The sequence below is a fragment of the Cataglyphis hispanica genome, chromosome 19 (genome assembly GCF_021464435.1).
Source record: "Cataglyphis hispanica isolate Lineage 1 chromosome 19, ULB_Chis1_1.0, whole genome shotgun sequence".
Lineage (NCBI taxonomy): Eukaryota > Metazoa > Arthropoda > Insecta > Hymenoptera > Formicidae > Cataglyphis > Cataglyphis hispanica.
The window spans coordinates 1,949,906-1,969,948 of NC_065972.1; the positions used below are offsets into that span (position 1 = coordinate 1,949,906).

At 34.4% G+C, this 20,043-nt stretch overlaps 2 protein-coding genes across 3 annotated transcripts in view; one reads left to right on the forward strand and one right to left on the reverse strand.

Annotated features, from left to right (window-relative positions):
* Positions 1-20,043, reverse strand: part of LOC126856519 (beta-1-syntrophin) — a 216,625-nt gene that overhangs the window by 190,367 nt on the left and 6,215 nt on the right. For both annotated transcript variants that reach the window (XM_050605081.1, XM_050605080.1), the window contains exon 2: positions 18,525-19,125. In XM_050605081.1, coding sequence (XP_050461038.1) covers positions 18,525-19,125 — 601 coding nt within the window. The remainder of the gene's footprint in view (positions 1-18,524; positions 19,126-20,043) is intronic.
* Positions 1-20,043, forward strand: part of LOC126856533 (uncharacterized) — a 47,732-nt gene that overhangs the window by 21,372 nt on the left and 6,317 nt on the right. The window lies entirely within an intron of this gene.

A 20,043-nucleotide genomic window follows, 5' to 3' on the forward strand; every position in this document is an offset into this window, starting at 1 on the left:
AAAATATTCCTCATGTTTTATATGTATAATTAATAAAATTTATGGCAAAAAACAAGGATAGCTCGAGTGTGCGGCATATATCTTTATAAATCTGATCGTTATTTAACGAGCCAGCTAACCGGCGGCCCCCGCCCCCGTGAACAGCAATCGGACACGCTCGGGCCCAACGTGTTTTACTAAATGGCAATACAATGCTTCATAGGAAGCGCAGCAACGAAAGATTGTAAATCCACCGCCGCGCGCAATTTGTCGACCCCTCGATGGTCCGTTTTCCCCCGTGTCCCCCTCTCCCTCTCCCTCCATCCCCATTCGACGAACAACCGGGGCGTTCACTTAACCGTGCCCGGAACACAAACACGGGCACAAATTTTTCCGTTACCGATTTAACTCCGCGTGCATGACCGACCGTGAATTTTTCCAAGCGCTCCCTTCCATTTCCCTTCCCACTATCGTCTCATCCTTTCCCCGCTCGCTTGCTCGCTCGCTCGCCATTTTTTTCGATCAACATTCGAAAAAAGCTTTTACTAGTCAATTCGTTTGCAGGAGCGACCGCAACCACAGACACGATCACGTTTTTACCGAAAGATATCGTCGCGATATCGAGGGTATCGATATTCTTGTTTCGGTCATGCCGTACCATCAATATTTCATTTGTTATTCTGTGAATGACATTAAAAATATCGGTAATATTAATATCCATAATTTTATAATAATATTGATAGATTCTCGCATGCAATTCTATTTAATTTTTTTCGCATACATATTAACGCTTATAAAATGAAACGAGTACTATATTTATCACTATGCATACTTATCGTAATAACAAGTGTCTGCCAAAATAAATGCCACCCCTCAAATTGCCATTATTACGAAATGGCCCGAGAGAATCTGTCCTTATTCGATGACACAGCAGATAGGCAACCTTATTGATCTTGTTCATTCTTTTGTCGTCGTTTTTTTTTTTTTTCACGTAGACTAATGGAGATCGAGTCCGAAGATTACAATTCTTGGTCGGAGAAAAGGGAAAAGCATAATGTAATCAAAGGCATCAACATTTTTGATTTCTGAATGGATTTACTTCATCAAACGCGTAAAAAAGACGAAGAGATCGAACGGACGCGAATCGATAAATAGATAAATAGGGAGATTCGATTCGAAATTGCTGCTTTGGCGCTCGTCCAATCGGCGTACATTAACGTCCGCAAGATCGAGGAGCTCGTTTCTCTCGTAGACTTCTCTTCCTCTACTATTACCTCATCCCTTACCTTCAATCTTCCCTCATGTTCATCCCTCAACTACAGTTAGCATCAAGCGCGATGTATGTACATACATTTAACACGCCCTTAACAGACACGTATCTCTAATTATTTATTGTACAAATATACCTTTTAATAGTGAAAGCTATTGAAAAAAGAGACTATACTAAACATGAAATTTTATTTTTTATGGAAAAATATTAATTTTATATTTTTCGTTTGCGGCATCAGGGGTATTCTTTTTTTTTCTAACCGTGCTAGTTTTCGGAATCAGTAATTAAGTTTTTTTAATTAATTCCGTAAATCGCCGTAATTAATTTTTGCCGTCCACTTTTATTATCTCGTCACGGTGACAGTGGCGAACGCAAACTTCCGGCTGTTTTGTAATTCGTTTACGTAAGCTATAGTCCTAATGCGTGTTGTAGGAGGCAGCAGTGAATGAAAAGCCAGTGCTGCATTATAAATGGGGATGAATTATGTCGCTCCTAAAGGCAGAGAGGGAGGGAAGACGGGAGTAGTGGAGGACTGAATTATTGCCGAGCATGGTGGAACTACCCCCACCGGATTTAAATTGCTGCTTCATTCGTTTTGCTAATTTTTCACTTTACATTGTTACCTCTTCGGGGATTTTTTCCTTTCTCTCTCATTTTAATTCCTCAATGTATCCTCGTCAGATATTATAAAACAGACTGATTGATCGACTATATGTTTCTTAAATATTTATTGTAATCTTGTAAGAGAGAAGACACTAAATTTGATCAGCAATAAATAAATCTCTAAAATTAATAATATCTAATATCTAAAAAATAAAAAAATTCATATATATACAAAGTGTATATATTTCAAGAAAAATATGAAACAATGTATCAATATCAAATTAAAGTATCGATATCCCATTAAATTGTAGCATCACAACCTTCTATAAATTCAAAAAATTTAATATCATTGGATTATCTTCTACATATCTCGAGACTATTTGATAACAATATATACTGACGATCGAAAGCCGTTAGATATTATAGACACTGCAGGAAAAAGAAAAGTATGACGAAACTGTTGAAACGGTTGAGCTCATCCGCAAGTGCTTCTGATCGCGAAATAGAAGAGGATAAAAGAGAAGACAAAGAAAAAGAAGGCAATTCAATTAAAGCGTTCTAATAGATATACTATTATGTTCTTATCGATCTAATTGCTTCTCCCAGAAGATCACTATCCTGTATTAATTAAAATCGTGCGAAACTAAAATCCAGCAAGTTATATTCCCGATTCGATAATCGCAATCCTCCCATTATGAATATCCTTATGAATATTAGAATATTCAGTATATATATCAGTATATTAGATTAATTTTAAATGAATATCATTGACTAATTGTTAAATTTATTATAAATAAAAAAAAATTAAAAATACTGTGTTAATAAATTGTAAAACAAATATTAATTACAAAACAAACAAGCTGCAAGTCAATTAACGAGTGAGAAAAAATCGATTTTTCACCTGCAATACATTTAAGATTCGCCTTTTACTTCGTGTTATCTCATAAACAAATAAAAATTCTCATCCTTCAAGATCATTGTCCCCAAACAAAGAAAGTAAATAATCTGATACCGGCCTGATTCGATAGTTTCGAAAATCAATTGGATTTGCGTTGATGTTGCTCTCATTGAGCCGATTTCTATCTTATGGCTTATGTTTACTTATCTGCTGAACAAATTTTGCTCTCGGTAAACGTAGGACTTAGGGATGAGAGTTAGAAAGGCGGCGAGGAAAAAGGAAAGACGTGAGCTTTCCCTTTTTCTCTCTTGAATCATTACCGAGATCGCATCCGACAATTCTAATAAAGTTTACCTCAGACAGAGTCGAACACGCGATTGATTTTTACTACCGTCTGTTCTGTAACGAATGCATTCTCCGATTCAGGAGAGAAGATGGCACAGAAAATCATTGGAACAACGCGATTAATCCGTTCGATACCCGCAAAAGGACGATGGAAACCGATACACGCAATTCGAAGGAACAGCGTCACGGTTTTAATCTGAATTTTTCGAATTTATTTAATCGGATTTTTCTAAATTAAAAAACGAACAAACGCCATTAGACTACAATGCGTCTCGTAATTTCTGATTGTCTTGAATTTCATGATTTCGAAAACGATTCTACGATTCAATTAACGTTATTTCTAGCAACCAAGGATTTTATTATATTTACGCTCCATTTAATCCGGCAAAATCTTGATATTCATTTCGTAGCTCGCTCCCCTTTTACGTAACAAAGAGAAGCGACAAAAATCATATAATTATGCATTATTTATATACGCTCTAAAAAAACCGAACTAATTTTTTTTTTTATTTAATCGATAAAAGAATATTTTATCCAACAGATTTCAAAACTGATTTCAGAGACTATTATTTAAAAAATACAAGACGTATATTATTATTGATGAATTACAAACGCTAATATAGATATATCCGGTTGAATGACTCTTGAATCAAATTTATGTTGATACTATCGTGATCTCCTTTATTTTATCATATCTGTAACGGCGTTACGCATGCATTGACTTATTTTCATCCATTGATTCGCCGGCCATTTCGATTTTAATTCAATTCTAGCGCGCTATTTGTCTTGCTTTTTGGCAATCGACCGCGTGCACAAATCTGATCGGCTTTTGTGCAAAAAAGGAATGAAATTGAATGGGAAGGACATGGGGAAACTAAAAGTCACGGGAAAAACTCAGAACAAAACAGAAATATTCAATTTCGATGTTGTTCACTCGTAGCTTACCAACTTTTTTATAAAAGCATCTCTAAACAATATTTCTCGCATTTTTTTGTATAAATAAATAACGTCCACGTCAAATCTTCTATAAAAAAAATTTGATAATATTTTTGAGAGTTTGACTTATAAAAAAATTTGTTCCGCAAGTTATTGAAAATTATTAATGGAGATTATAATATAATATGTGTACAGCTTGTCAATTCTAATATTCCGCTTAAAATATATTTAATTAAAATTTTAAATTTTTGAAAAATTTATGAATAATATTTAAATTGACTCATTAATTAATAACATTAATAAAAAAAAAAAGATATACTAATTATAACTATTAAGAAAAAGAAATAGAAAAAAAATGGAATTTATAGATATTTGGATATATAAAAAAATCCTAACTTTTTTAAAACACCCTATATTACCACAGCTATTCGAGATCTCCCGATTAATTTTCCGACCGAGATTAATAGCGAAAACGATGAGGACTTCGGTAGAATTTACCTCAGAAAATTCTCAGTGGAAGCGAAGAAAGACTTATTGGCTCGAGAGAGGCATAAAGGAAGAACAAAAACACGGCCCACAAAGGTTACACGCTCGAACTAGAGGATGGAAGAGAGTGGAGGGGAAGTGTGAGAGAAACGGACTGGAAAAAGTGGCCGGGAGGGTGCAAAGGAGTTTACGAGAGTGGATTGGAAAACGGGTAAAGTCACCGTTAAAATGCCGGTAATGCTTAAGATGCGGGTATTAATTAGCGTGCGCAGTTTACAGACGTTAAGAGGAGATTCAATGAAAGAAAGAGAGGCTGAGAGAAGAAAGAGAGGGAGAAAAGGGGATGGGGTGGGGAAGGCTGTTTGCAAAGGATAATAAACCATTAATGAAAGGATAATGCCGGTATGGGCGTCAGAGAGACGCGACGAAGGATTGCCGTAACTTTGGTGGGAAACCAAGGAAGCTAACCAAAAGAAAGAGAGAGCATAAAAGTAGAGGATAAAAAGAAAAATAGTTAAAAAAGAATCCTGAATATGTAAGCTTTGATGCTGAAAATTTCAATGTATAATCTAGCGCTCTCATATATATATATATATATATATATATATATATTACTCAAAAAAATTGGAGGAATTGCTTTCTTTTCGACAAAAATTGTTAAACTTTGAAACTTGAAATATAACTTGAACAATTATGTGAAAATAAAATTTTAGAATTGTTTTAAATAAGGAAACCTCTACTTTTATACTGTTTTTCAAAATAAAGAAAGATAATTAAAACATTACCATTTACAACCATTTACATAATTATTAATTGGCATTTGAAACATGCGATTTGTTCGATAATCGCGAGAAAAATCGCGAGATTCTTCGCGAGAAAAAATTTACGAAAGCAAAACGAAATGACTAATTAATTTATGTGAAATCATATTGGAATTAAATTACATATAAAGAAAGAAAGAGAAAGGAAGGAAGAGAGTTCATATAAATGTATATTTGACATACAATATACAAGATTTATTAAACACATGTTGATATATCTAAATTTAAATTAAAAAGAGCCTCTTTAAAAATATTATTGAAGAACAACGTTTAAAAAAAAAAAAGCCACACTTTTTTTTATAAAAAAAAAAGAAAACAATTCCGAATTACATTAAAATATATTTTCACCCATAATTAAATCGGTGGATGTAGATCTATCAATTGTAGGGCGCTTAGCGTCTACATTCAACGTTATAAGTTGTGGATATAAGCGCCATGTGCCTTTATCAGTCTAGTCCACATTGTACTGTTCTACATAATCCGTGATATTATTGCTTTAACAATACGCTTATGTACTATACGTCGCTATGTACAACTGCACTGCATTCAGCACTGTTACTCGAGAGTCGCACTCCCTTCTAATAATTTAATACCCGACTTGCGCAAGTGGACAAAGTATCTCTCTTATAATTGTAAAGTAACTTTCCATATATAGAAAAAGCGAATCTGCTTTTTGCCTCTAGCTTTATCGCGTCCAGTCCGGAATTCTTCTCGACAAAATACGCGAACGCACTCGCTACACGTAGAATTATGATGGAAATCAATCTAGACCGAAGACGGTGCTACGATAGTAAATGCAGTATCGATACTTTTTTTGCAATTCATGCGCGCAGCACTTTGCGTATATTTGGTCGCGCGATAAAAAAAAAATCCTTTGCGATTTCATTCGCTACTTTGAATACGCAAACAGACATTTTCTATCTGGACGAAAGTGAAATACAATATGCACAGCTAGAAAACAAAGACGCGCATTTCGCGGACGATTTGAAAATACAACGTAATAAAGGGCTGGAAGTACGGAAATGAGAGAGAGAAAGGGAGAAAGAGGAGATAGAGCTCTTCGTAAGGGTGCAGACCGCATTTAAAGTCTTTTATTTCGAGCGCGACAACCACGGTTAAAAAACAAAAGGCATGAGATGGCAGATCAAAGAGTTCAGAGGAAAACTCCACTAGGCATGCCAAGGATCTCTCTTTCCCTCTTTATCTCTCTCTCTCTCTTTCTTTTTCGACAGAAGGCAGCTATCTCAGTCGCTTTTCAGTCGCCTCTTCATTTCTATCGCTTGCTCAAATCCCTTTGCAACATTACTTTTCGTTCGGAATCTCTCTCTAAACTATTCCCAACTGTCGATATTTGGTATGAAAATATCTATTCTAAAAAAAAAAAGGGAAAGAAATAAAAAAAAGAGAGAGAGATGGAAAAATTTAATTATTATACCACTATTTATTGAATATTGAAAAAAGCTGAAATAATAATCAACACATTTTATATCTCGTTTATTTCTGAGTAATTCCAATTGCCATTATATATTTTATTTTACACAAGCTCGTAATAAATATTCATAAATAATATTTAAAAATAGTATGTTATGGATTATTGTTAAGGCTGAGATGGTAGATCCTAACCCGCGTCAGCGCCGTCGTTTAACTTATGCACGAGGTTTTGAAAGCGGAGCGAATATGAATACTTCATAGCGACCCACCTGTCGTTCTTCTTTAGCTTCAAGCCTATATGCGTGGAGTCTCGAAACATAGTAGCGCCACTTATGTCTCGCTGAATGGTGCATCGGTCAATCAATCGGACGTGCTGCTTGTGTGTAGCGTAGCGTGATTGCATACGAACGAAAACTCCTATCCCAATAGAGCGGTAATAAGATGTGCGATAACGGGGTTATCGATTTCTGAGGCAGCGCGATGACACGCGACACCCTTATTTTAATGAGGAAGGCTTAAGGTAGTAAGGGTAACCGCGAAATTCGATAATTAAACCTTAAAACTTGGGTAATAGAATTCACTGACGTCGTGGGCGCGAGATGTGCTCGCATCGATCTGTCATAAAATGCATTCAATTATTCCCGTTGCGTCATGGCGACTCGCATTTTGCTCGACAGCACCCTTCATCGGTTTCGTGTTAATTAAATCAACCATGATTAATTAATTTATTGCGTAAAGGTCGATGTGCTAACACAGCGGACGTGATAACAAATATTATTATCCGTTGATTGTATTCGGAATGGTACTTGCAAGCGTAACATATATGTATATAACAAATATATAATTTAAATCTTTTCCTCCTCACTTCTTAAAGAAATTTAATATTTATATATAATATTTTTGTTGTTATTATTTAATATTTAATCTTCCATATGAAAAAGCCACAAGAACCCAGAGAGAGAAATCGAGTATTATATAAAAATTACACAAAGGGATTTAAGATTCAATAAATTTCAAGAATAAATATAAACTAATTGTAAAAGTATTTCAAAAAAAAAAATAAATAAAAAGTCTAGTAGCTTTTCCATAAATTAAGAGAATTCAAATCGTATAATCATATTAAATAAAAAAAATTTTACACTTAATAATTTGAGTATAATTGCAAATTCATATCTGGAAATCATTCCACATCATTATCCATTATCATTAACTATTTCTTATTATTTTAAGTTTTGAAGCGCGTATAACCGGTAAAATAATGTTAGAGAAATTTAACAATTCAAAGTTTATATTCTAAATCCATGACTTATTGTTAGATTTGTTAGTGAAGTCAGCCCAGAGCTTTCGTTTAAAGTTACGTTTGTTCGCGTTGTGATTGCGACACAATTTCGTCGCACTATTCAAAACTACTCCAGGAAATTCTGAACTTTGATTTGGAACTTTCTCGATATTCACATTCTTTAAAATTCTTCAAGTCCTACAAGAAATGACTTACTAACCACGATTTGGCACGATAGTTTTAACTGATTTAATAAAATAAATTATCATATATATAATATTTCTCGATCAGTATTTGAATTTTTGCATGTCTGTAAAAATCGTCGAATTAAAAATAGATTAAGATAATATGAATAACGTTTTCATCTTTTCTAAAAAAATTTCATCTTCTGAAAATCTCTTTAGGACAAGCAAGCGTGTGTTTAGATTGAGATATACATATAAATATTTTTAGTATTGGGTCTTTCCCTTTCACGAAATTATTTATACATATATTATGTATAATAGATAACATATCTGGAAATTTTGGCAACTCGTGACTCAATATTAAAAATATTGATATTAATGTTTAGAACTATCTCTAAAGAAATATAGAGACATATGCGCGAACTGAATGTTGACTTCCTGAACAATGATGTATTTATATTCTTGACTTAAACACCATTATTCTTGCTTATCTCGCTTCCCTCACCTCGCATTTTCATGCTAATTCGGGTCATTGAGGATTTTCCTTTTCGCGCCGTTAACAAACCAAGCTGCAAAATTGTTGTAAAGCATTCTCGAAAGCAGCGGCAGCAGCGACGATGAAAACGGTAGGAGATGGGGATGCAGCTGGAACGGAAACTGCAGCGCCGCTGAAGTTTGTTTTTCATCCCTCCAACCAGGCGGGAGTTCTCTAATTAAAGCAGGAACGTTTGGCGTTTCGGCAATTAAAAAGCGCGAACTTCAAAGGCCAATTGAAATTGCTCAATTTTACATCACCTGTCATGCATAATCATTGAGACAGGTGATGAACGCGACGCATCACTCTCGTGATACATCGTGAAATTCCCAAATTTTTTTTTAAACTATACATTTTCATTTTTCTCTACTCTCTCACTTTCTTCAACAGAAATCATCTTCAAGGTATTTAATAAAACGGTGTGTTTTACATTCATCGATTAAATTTAAAACAAAAATTTATTAAAATAACCTAATTAAATCGAGAAAAATCAAAATAAAATTAAAGCTAACATTAACATTTAAATTAAATTTTATTTTAAAAAAAACACGCTAACATTAGTATTTCTTGCAGAATCATAATCCACAAAAATGCCTACGCTATTGCGTTATTCATGTAAAATTCTTTTTTTAGAAATTAATGAAAAATTGACATTGATGCATCTTTTTTAGGTATTGTACTTTTATTTAATGCAAGTAAAATAAAAAATGTTTAGCTCTGTATTAAATAATTAAGAGAAGAAAAAATCAACAACAACATAGAAAAATGTGAATAAAAAAAATCAAAATAAGCGTGATGAGAATTAGTCATTTTTAAAATAGAATTATTTTTTGTAGTAAAATAAATGTACTACTTGTATTTATATTATAAATTAAATAAAACATAAAAAATAATAACATTTTGAATTTTTTCTTCACAAATAAAACATAAAAAAGTTAAATCGAAGCACGTTGAAAACATCAGAACAAATTTGCATGCAGAGGAAAAAGAAAAATGTATGTAAACGTGAAAATCGAGGAACCTTGTTTGTTTAACAATTTACTTGCAATAATTTGTTCGTTAGCAGATGAAAGAGCCAAGGGGCTTGCAATCAGTTATGCAATTAATATTGCAATCAATATTTCGCCGATTAGTGTGCATATAACCTGAAAAATCCAATAATTATGTAAATTCGCATTAATGTCGACTTGTATTTTGTCAGGTACTCTCAGGTAAAAATAATAAATATCTCTACATTAATTCCATATTATTTAATAAAGCTAGTTTTTACTATACATACATATATATTTTTTATTAAAAAAATGCAAAATATATACTGAATATATAAAGATAGTCATTCATATCAGATGCTAATACATTATTTTTATTTTAATAACAACACAATTGATTTCCGATGAATTCTGATTCCCCTTATTTGCTTTACATATGTTTCCTATGGTACGAAGTAAAAAAAAAACTATCTTCCGTTCATCCCTGTTCCTTTGAACGACCACAAACATCCATCTAATCGTTCTACCGACCGCGAAGCGCTTTACTTTTCGTCGAGACGCGATCAGAGGATATGAATATTAAAAGCGGCTTTTCGCGCTCTGATGAATATTGATATCGAAGAACAACGCAAAACACAACAAGCAAAATGATCGTTTTGCCGTGAGCCTTTAGAGGCCCTCACTCTTTTTCCCCGGATATTCGTACAAACCTACCTAACTTATGCAACTGCCTACTATATATTTAACCGTTATCGACTCCCGCGATTCTATTACGACCTGTTTTCTCTTGTGTTTTCCTCGCGTACCTCTCTAAATTACAGCTACAGCGTTATCGTTGTGCAATTCCAATGCGTTAAAAAAAAAAATTCGTATCTTATCAAAAGAATTAGAACAATTCGTAACGTGCAAGCAAAGATTAAGCTTGCATAAGCATCCCGGAACACTTGTAGTATGTACAACTGTTTGTATAGCACTTGATAAAGACTGCAAATATATATATATATATATATATATATATATATATATGTATATACATATACATATACATATATAAAAGAAAAGAGATCCAAGTGGTGAATAGGACAGCTCATTACGGTGAGAATATCGCTTCTTTCGGACTTTGGGCGTCGTCGGCTGGTCGATCGTCGACGAAGCCGAATGCTCTTTGTTCCAACGGAGCTCCGACCATTGTGTGTCGTCGTGCGGTTATCAGGCTCGCAGGGGATAATTCGGTGCCCAGGCACAATGAAGTCGCGAATTGCTGTTGGAAAATCGTCTGTGTGATTCTGCAGCGCGCTTTCGAGACGCCCCTCTGATGCTGATTAATTAGGTCCCCTTCTCCCCTCCCCTCCCTCCCTCCCCTTCCCCAATCCCCTTCGCGCGCTTATGCAGTCCGCATTAATCACGCGATCATTAGCCCGGGAAACATCGACGGCGGATGTCGTCTCGTTATTTCGCGCGTAATTATTGTACGCCCTTATACGCGCGCTGGTTAACTCTTCGAATTTATAGATCTAGTCTCGCCACGCTTTTTCGGGAATAGGAATGACATGAATTTTTGATGCTATTAAATTTTTTAGAATCTTCAGGACGTTATATTATTATTTTTATTATTAATAGAGAAATTGCTTTGCAGAAGCTATATTTGTGATAAAATGTACGATTATTGTTAAAAACAGACGATCTGATCTTATTACAGCATTTATTGCGAAGCAAAATTTAATATCCTTGTACATATTTGTCCGAGAGAGAGAGAGAGAGAGAGAGAGAGAGAGAGAGAGAGATAACATATTTTCCGATAAATAAAAATATGATAAATTCTGGGATATCTGACGGCATGAGCAACATAGACAAGAGACACGATCGTATCGTTTAATTAGCACGATTATTATCGTGCAATTATATGCGGCAAATTCGGAAGTTTTATGAATTATGATAGTCGTTGGTGAAAGAGTGTGTGGCTGAAAGGGGCTGGAAATGACGCAGCTCACTGCATTATATCGTGGAAATGGAGGATCTTCGGCGAGATATATCTCCGTATCGTGACACGAAGATTCATGCACGCGCTACATTTATTGATGAACTGGCGGCAAAATAAAATAATTGCACGTTATAAAACTCGAAATTATTATAACTTCTCGCAACCAAAACGATTGAGAGCGATATAACATTGAACGTATTGACAAAAACAGCGACAACATGACTGTATAATCGATTCGAAATATTTTCTACGCGTTGCGGGTCTTGTAATTCATCAAGTAAATCATGCAAATATTTATCGAGTTGTACGATACATCAGAACAAATATTACAAAAAAAAAAAAAATTCTCAGAGAAACTCTCGGGCTTACAGAGGGATCTGAATGTTAATCAACTAATGCATATTTAATGTTTCATTGGAAAACGATGTTCGCTTCCCTTATATTACTTACGCACCGGGGCCAATATTTCATGTGAAATTGTTAACGTGCGTAAGAAATTCACGTCATAAATATTTCTCTCGTTGGAAAAAAAGGTATATCTATTTTTTACATTACCAATTATTCATAAAAAGTACTTTATTTCAATATACCGTTATATACATCAATCCTTAATTCAATGCAGCAATTACCTTATGCGAGCTCACTATCGTTACTTGCTCTTTACATGCAATAGTGAAGCGTGCGGCCTCACAATGGTGATTACAAAAACGCGATATCTTCCGGGGTCGAACATCAGCCGTTATTTATTACAATTATAGCCGTCTCGAACGGTAATTACGTACGATACGAACAATTCACGCTTTACTTGCAGATCGATCGCCGTCATCACGTTGACCTGATTGCCAAACACAAAATGTATGATTTTCGTAATCTAATATTTTTCATTATCTTTCGCAATCCGGTAGCTGTTATTTAATTATTTCAAACTTTAAAATGACTGCAATTTGTCACTGAATCGGTATTTTTTAATCTTTTCTAATTTAGCTAAGTGAATATTATATTACACTGCAAATTCGAAATAAATTTTTGAATAACTCTGGAACATCATTCTCACCAATTGATACAAATTTTGGATGTCAATTACATGAAACAGCGATTCTCAATTAATTATTTTGCAAAAGTATGCACACAATAATATATCAGGGAGGTACTCTTTAAAACTTGTTTCAAAAATTTATTTCAAATATAAGATAATAATTTTCATGCACAATATTTTTTCTTTTTTAAATCGTAGTTTTGCAATGTAATATAAAATCCATTAGACATCAAATCAGAAAAAAATTAAGAAGTACGATTGATTCAAGGTTCATAATCCCAAATATTCGAAAAATTAAATTTTATAAAAATAATATATTATATAGCGCACGCAAATAATACACGTGACATGGCGAAAAGCAATGATAAACCTCAATCAGCAAGTATATAGAATTTATTTAGACTCAAGCTTAATCACATGTACGTGTGAGCAGATGCACTAATGATGTGCTCTCTTTCGCAATTCTAACACGAATTGCAACGGTGCAAAAAATTAGTAACGAAGAGTAGATGGGTTCATAAAAATTATATATTACGAGTATGAAAATGTGGGTGAGAGAGAATTTTCGTCTTGCGTTCATCTTTAGAGCCCCTCGAGTACAACACTTACTATACCGACACGATATACTGACTCGGATATAAGGCATGAGCTGTGCGCTCTCTCGTCCTCTACGAGTCTTATATATCGCCCCGCAGTGTCTCGCATGCCTTTCATTTCGTCCTTTACGGTACTTCGTCATGATTTACGATGTATCCGCATGAGAAACGACGGCATCGCGCGCGTGCACGTGCATACCTCGCTCTCTTTCTCTCTTTCTCGTCTTCGCCATTCCCTCTCTCGTATATCTCACGCTCTTCCTTCCTTCCTCTTGCCTTTACCTATGGTTTCTGTCGCGTCAATATACCCGCCTGTAATTTTCTCGTCGACAGTCGCGAGACGTTAGAAAAGGATGCTCTGCCAAAGGACTCCTTTGATCCGGCTTCGACGGAAGTCGCGGCTGTTTCGGACTCTCTCTCTCTCTCTCTCTCTCTCTCTCTCTCTCTCTCTCTCTCTCTCTCTCTCTCTCTCTCTCTCTTTCCCGATGCGGTAGGTCGCGGCAACGATAAGATACGGCGGATCGCATAAACGCGGCAGACATCCTTGGAATGTTTAATCCTTGAAGACCTGCCGCGTTAGTCACTAAGTGGCCACTTGAAAATGTCTTTAAGACGTTCACAAATTTTATTGTAAATTACGATAAATGTTCAAATCGAGATGTAATATTTTTTTTTATTTTTGTGTCACATTAATCTTTAATTTAATTTATATTATCCATTAATTTGTCACCAATTAATTTAAAAATATAATTATATATATATATATATATATATATATATATATATATATATATATGATTGAAGGGATGATCGAAGCTACTGATCGAAACGCATTCCAGAAATTTAATTATATGAATAAAAAAATTTTACATCCACACACGCGCAATGATATTTAGGCTCGTATTGGCAGTAATATTAATTTTGAATGAATGAGCTAAATATTTCGTGAAATAAGTAGAATAATTTCGTTAAATTTGTAAAGCACATATTTGTGAAAATCAACAAGATATATCGCAAACTTTGATGTGTCAATTGACTTAAAATTCAAATTTAAATCAAGCTTTGCAGACAATTGGAAATTCAATTGTATTAAACCTGAAAAATATTTTTTCACACGATTTCGCTACGTTACTAAATAATGTACGGCGCCATTTTCAGGTAAATGGCTGAATTATCATAACTACGTAACGAACATCGTTTGTGCCCCGTCAACATATATATATATATATATATATATATATATATATATATATATATATATGTATAGCCGTATTAACTTCACACGCGGCTGCGCTATCAAAGTTTCAAACATTTACGAACGTACTGTCATTACATAATCGCTCTATAATCACTTTTTCGACAGCTACAATCGAATACACTAGCTCGTTGCTGCACAAATCGTCGTTTGTTTATTGCGCAATTAATGACGAGGCGGAGAGCTAATTATTAGCACGCCCTGCAAAACGAACACTCTCTAATTTATATCGGTTGCTAATTAGTTCCCAACTACAAATAATTATTTCCTAATCAACATTGCGAGTTCCAGTGCAAGCTGGAATTTTCGGTCATTTTTAAGATTATTATTATATAAATTTTGAAACCATATATATATATATATATATATATATAAAGAGAAAGTTATGTTCAAAATATTGACATTTATTAAATATAAATATTTTTTACTCTATAAGTAAATTTTGTTAAATATCAATATTTTTCCAGTATTGATATATAGAGAGAAGAAAGAGAGCAAATACACAATATAAAGTACAGAATGCTATATAAATTGAACAGGATACGTATGCTCACTATTTTTTATATCAAAACGTAACTCGTGCTTCTGGGCTCTTTTTATATGTAACCTTTTTGTAGAGTATCGACAAATGATTGGATCTTTATACAATATATATAATTTTTGTTAAATTTCATACATTTATATCTCCTGATAGAATCTTATATTTTCTTAACACATGTAATGCTGGCATTTACCTACAATTTAGATTAGTATTGAACCTCAAAGAGCCGTCGGATAACTTCCTCGATTTGGCGCGTTTTAATAATTGGAATGCGTAATTTTCTAGGCTAGCATTGTTCCCCGATGAATACTGCGTAACGAATGACGTGCGACGTCGTCCAGGAAATTGCATCTTAAATCTTACAAACTGGAATTCCTTTCGTTCAACACGCCAAGCAATCTGCTCATCCTTTCTCTCCCCTCCCCCCCCCCTCTCTCTCTCTCTCTACTTTCTTTTTGTCTCTTTCTCCCTTTTCGTGTCTCTCACATGTCAAGACAATGTACAGTTTTAATGACATTTTAATTGTTTTGAAAATTACAGTATTGAATTTCTCATAAATACACATACAGGCTGATCCCTCGACTATCATTATTTTATTTATTAAAAAAAAAAAATAGTCTGTTATCTAATAGTCTATAGTATGATATCTAAATTTCTCATGTCAGTTTTGCGTGCATAGATTTAATCGCAAATGCGGAAACGTTATTTTTCGATTCTAACATATACGCGCATTAGATGAGTAATGTGTTTTAAAACAAGAACGTCGCGAAAAGAAAAAGTGTCTGTTACAGTAATTTATACGTAAAATATAGATGCATTATATTTTTTGTCTCGCATAGCCTGCCGCACGTAATAACTATATATGCACAACGATTACGCAGCACGACACACCCGCGCGCGCATGCTTAAGCGACTTCGTTCGCGGTGATCCATAATCAAGGATATGCGATATCTCACAGACAGAATTTCCTAGATCCGACGGAAAGATTATCGAGCAGCAAATAGATAACCGTTGCGGAAAAGTCACGCAAAGCTGGACATCATGCTCTGCGAGGATCGTATCGCGAGAGCATCATCGTGACTTTCGCGCCTAGCTCCACGAATTTCTCGTATAATCGCACGACCTAATCTCTTACCTAACTGCCAGATGAACTCGTATTCAGCCGATTGAAATTATTAATATATTTACATTGCCCATCGTTATTATATATTTTTATTATATTTTTTTTTTTTAATTTTTAAATAATCGGCGTTTTTTGATGACAATTCGTATAGAAATGAGTTACACTGTATACTAAATAATATAGACAAATTATAATCATATAGATAATTTCGTTTGCGGAAATTCAATTTAAAGTCAATTTTATTTTAATAACAATTTGCTTAAAATTCCAATGCTATATTTGTGGAAACTTTCTCCTTCATTATGTAATTCTCAATATAATTTTAAAATTTAAACAACAATTTTTCAGCAACCATTCAACAATTAATATTTAAATTCTATTTAAAGTCTATTAAATCTTAATAATAATTTGTTTAAAATTTCAATGCTATATTTATGGAAACGTTCTCCTTCATTATGCAATTATAATTGTCAATTATAATTCCAAAATTCAAATAATTTTTCAACAACTATTCAACAATTAATATTTAAAAGCAATTAATATTTAGAAGTTAAAAGCAAACTACCATCTCTGTAAATTCCAGGTCAAAATTTTTCACGATTTCTCAAACTGCCAAATGAGTAGAATCAAAATTTTGCTTATTAATTAGTTCATTCATAATATTGTACTTTTCGTCAATCCTTAATGAGCTTCTATAACACAAATATTTCCATAGAATATCTCAAGTATTTCTCATTAAATACTCCGCATAAAATCGGGGTGAAAAGTGCCTCTTCATAGAAGCGATTCAAGATTCAGCGAGATTGAAAGCACTTCGTTATTTGCTGCATCAAGTAAATGGTACTTTCGATCGGTACGTATACCGCCACCAACGATCCCTATTGCTCGAGGTGGAATTCCTTTTGTCGCGTCCTTCCGCGGGTCGAACGCGCGAGGAAGGGCGGAAAGGAAGAGGGTTGTGAATTGAAATAGCCCGGTAACAACCATCGCGACGTTTTCTAACTTTTCAGACGCGAGAAAATAACGATGCAGCGCATACAATCGCACAGCGAACTATGATGATCTCTCATACCCGAAGAGTCCGAGGCATAATGATGCAACTCGCCGATTGTTCATCGGGAAAGGAAATGTAAAATGCAGAGAAACGCGTGTCGCTTTATCCCATACCCGGATGAGAACTAATGATAGTCGCAGACAAGGACGGTAAAGTGATAATATATGCAGTGAAAAAGTGTGAAAAAAAGAGAACGGCGAAAATAATGAAGGATATCTGCATGATGTAAGCTTTGATGACACTTTATATATTTAATTCTTGTTTATTACTTTTTATATGATTAAGAATGCAGAATGCGAGAATAAAAAAAAAATAAATTGACGTATAAAAAAAAAAAAGAAAAAAGTATGAAGAAGATTATGTAATTTTCAATAAATGCAAAAATTCAAGAAAATATTTTAGAATCAGAATCTCGCAAAAATTTTATAGAATATTATTTTACTTTATGAGCGATGTTTCGTTTCGTTTTATGACGTTATGTTATTCTCAAGAGTATCTCCTTCCTTTGAAAATCATTCATTTTTATGCTCTTTCACCGTCGATGAGCCGAGATTTATTGGATAATTTTTGAAAGTTGAACTTTAAAATCCATTATATTATTTTATCAATAGAAAATAGTCGATCTCGAGCACGTTTCTGTTAATAAAGAGAAATATACTGTACTCCCAATTTTATCTAATATTACATTCCTTTACAGTATATATTCTTAAAATGACAATTTTCTCGATGCATCTCGAGACTTCTTGATTTCCAGCAAAGGGCACAGAACAGTGATCCTTCTACCGAGTATAAAAAAAAAACTAGTCGACTTTTTCTAGCTGGCTGCACACACTCGATGCACCAATCCAGCTAAAAGCCTTGGATAGCGCTTGCAAGTGCGCTCTTCTTCTGGTTCTCTTTATCTAACATTTTCCGGTACGCAAGGAATGACAAACGGCGCAAAATAGAGTGCAAATAAAGACGCGGAATTTAATATTGCATACATCAGGGATGTTTTGTGTCATTTAGTACATTTATCTTCTGAGAAACAGATCCATAAAACTTGCTTACAAAGTTGTCGAGAAACAGTCACAAGTGAAATTAGTATCTTGCACGTTTTCTCTGTATAATATAGTCGTGATACGATATAAATTATATATCCGTGTATTGAAACAAATAACAATGGAAAGAAAGCACTTACCTTCCAGTTCAACGACCTTGCCGGCTCTCTTCAGCGCCTTTACCGCTTCGTCGTGCGTGGCTTCCCGTAGATCCTCGCCGTTTACCGCCAAAATAGCGTCGCCAACGTAAAGCTGCTCAGTGGCGTCTGCCGCCATGCCCTTAAAGATCTTCGAGATGAGAATAGGCATTTTGTTTTCCTTTCCGCCCTTAATCGAAATTCCGAGGCCGTTGTTATCGCTTTTCACCACGCGGACGATACGCTTCTGATTAGCTACCGAGTCGGGCACATCCGGATCGTTCAAACTGTCCACATTATTATTATTGATATTACCGTTGTTCAGGGTGTTGTTACCGGTCTCACAACTCTCGTCGAGCGAAATACTGAGATAATCGTCTTCCAAGGAGACGAAGACGCGGTACCACTGACCGCGCACTTGAGTCTCGAGGACGCCGGCACGTCCTGACGCCGAGGATGAGGCGCCTGTGGTCGTGGTAGTCGACGAAGAGGACGACGAAGTCGCCGCGGACACCATCGAGCCGATGCCTATCACCCCCATGGCCGAAGAAGCTTGGCCGCTGCCACACAACTCCACCATTTCAATTTCTTCGCAAGCCGTACGCTGCAACAGAACAATAATTTTATGCATAACTCTTTCTTTCTTTCTTCTCTCTCGTTTTTCTCCATTTTAATATATTAAATTTATTTATATATATATATTAGATCAACTTAATCATATTTTTAATTTGATTCATATATATAAATATCTATGATAAAAAGTTATGTAATACAAACTATACGATTGGGAATATAAAAATAAGATAAAAAATTTTTACATAAATTCTGAAAATTGAAAAAGCTGTCTTCTTGACTTAAAAGTGATTGAAAATAAATATATTTAAAAAAATACTATCCACGATACTAAAAAGGTACACTTTCATGGAGGAAGAGAAAATTAGAAAATATCTTGATTTTGATTTCACTTATTCGTCACTCAATTTTCGGTGCAAGATTTGAAAAAAAAAAAAATGACAAACAAAAAATGGACTCTATAATGCATCGCGAATAAATGGCTCCGGACGACGCGAATAAATCAATTGTACTATATTCCGGCGAAATTCGTAATTTGAAAATAATTGATAGCGGTCGGCAGTGACGTGGCCAAGTTCTCTTTGTTTTCCTCCTGCACCATTATTACCATCAATCTAGTATCGCGCGGCAACAATAGCGTTACTATTGCACGCGCGAAATAGCGTATGGGCGCAGCGGAAGGCAAATAATTAGAAGAAAATTGCATGCGCTTACGATAACGTCGTCCAACTAATATACATTTCATAATACTTTGTTTTTAATTAATTCTGAAAGTTTTAATAAATTCAGTTTGCGAGAAGAATGATTAGAGTTAAAATAGTAGCTTATAAAAACCAGAAATTTGCAAAACAAAGTCAAAATTCCAAAATTCAAAGTCTCGTCAAATTTTAAACTTAAAGTACGTAGTATTTTCATCGGAAAAACCATCTTCATTTCACTTACAATTAGT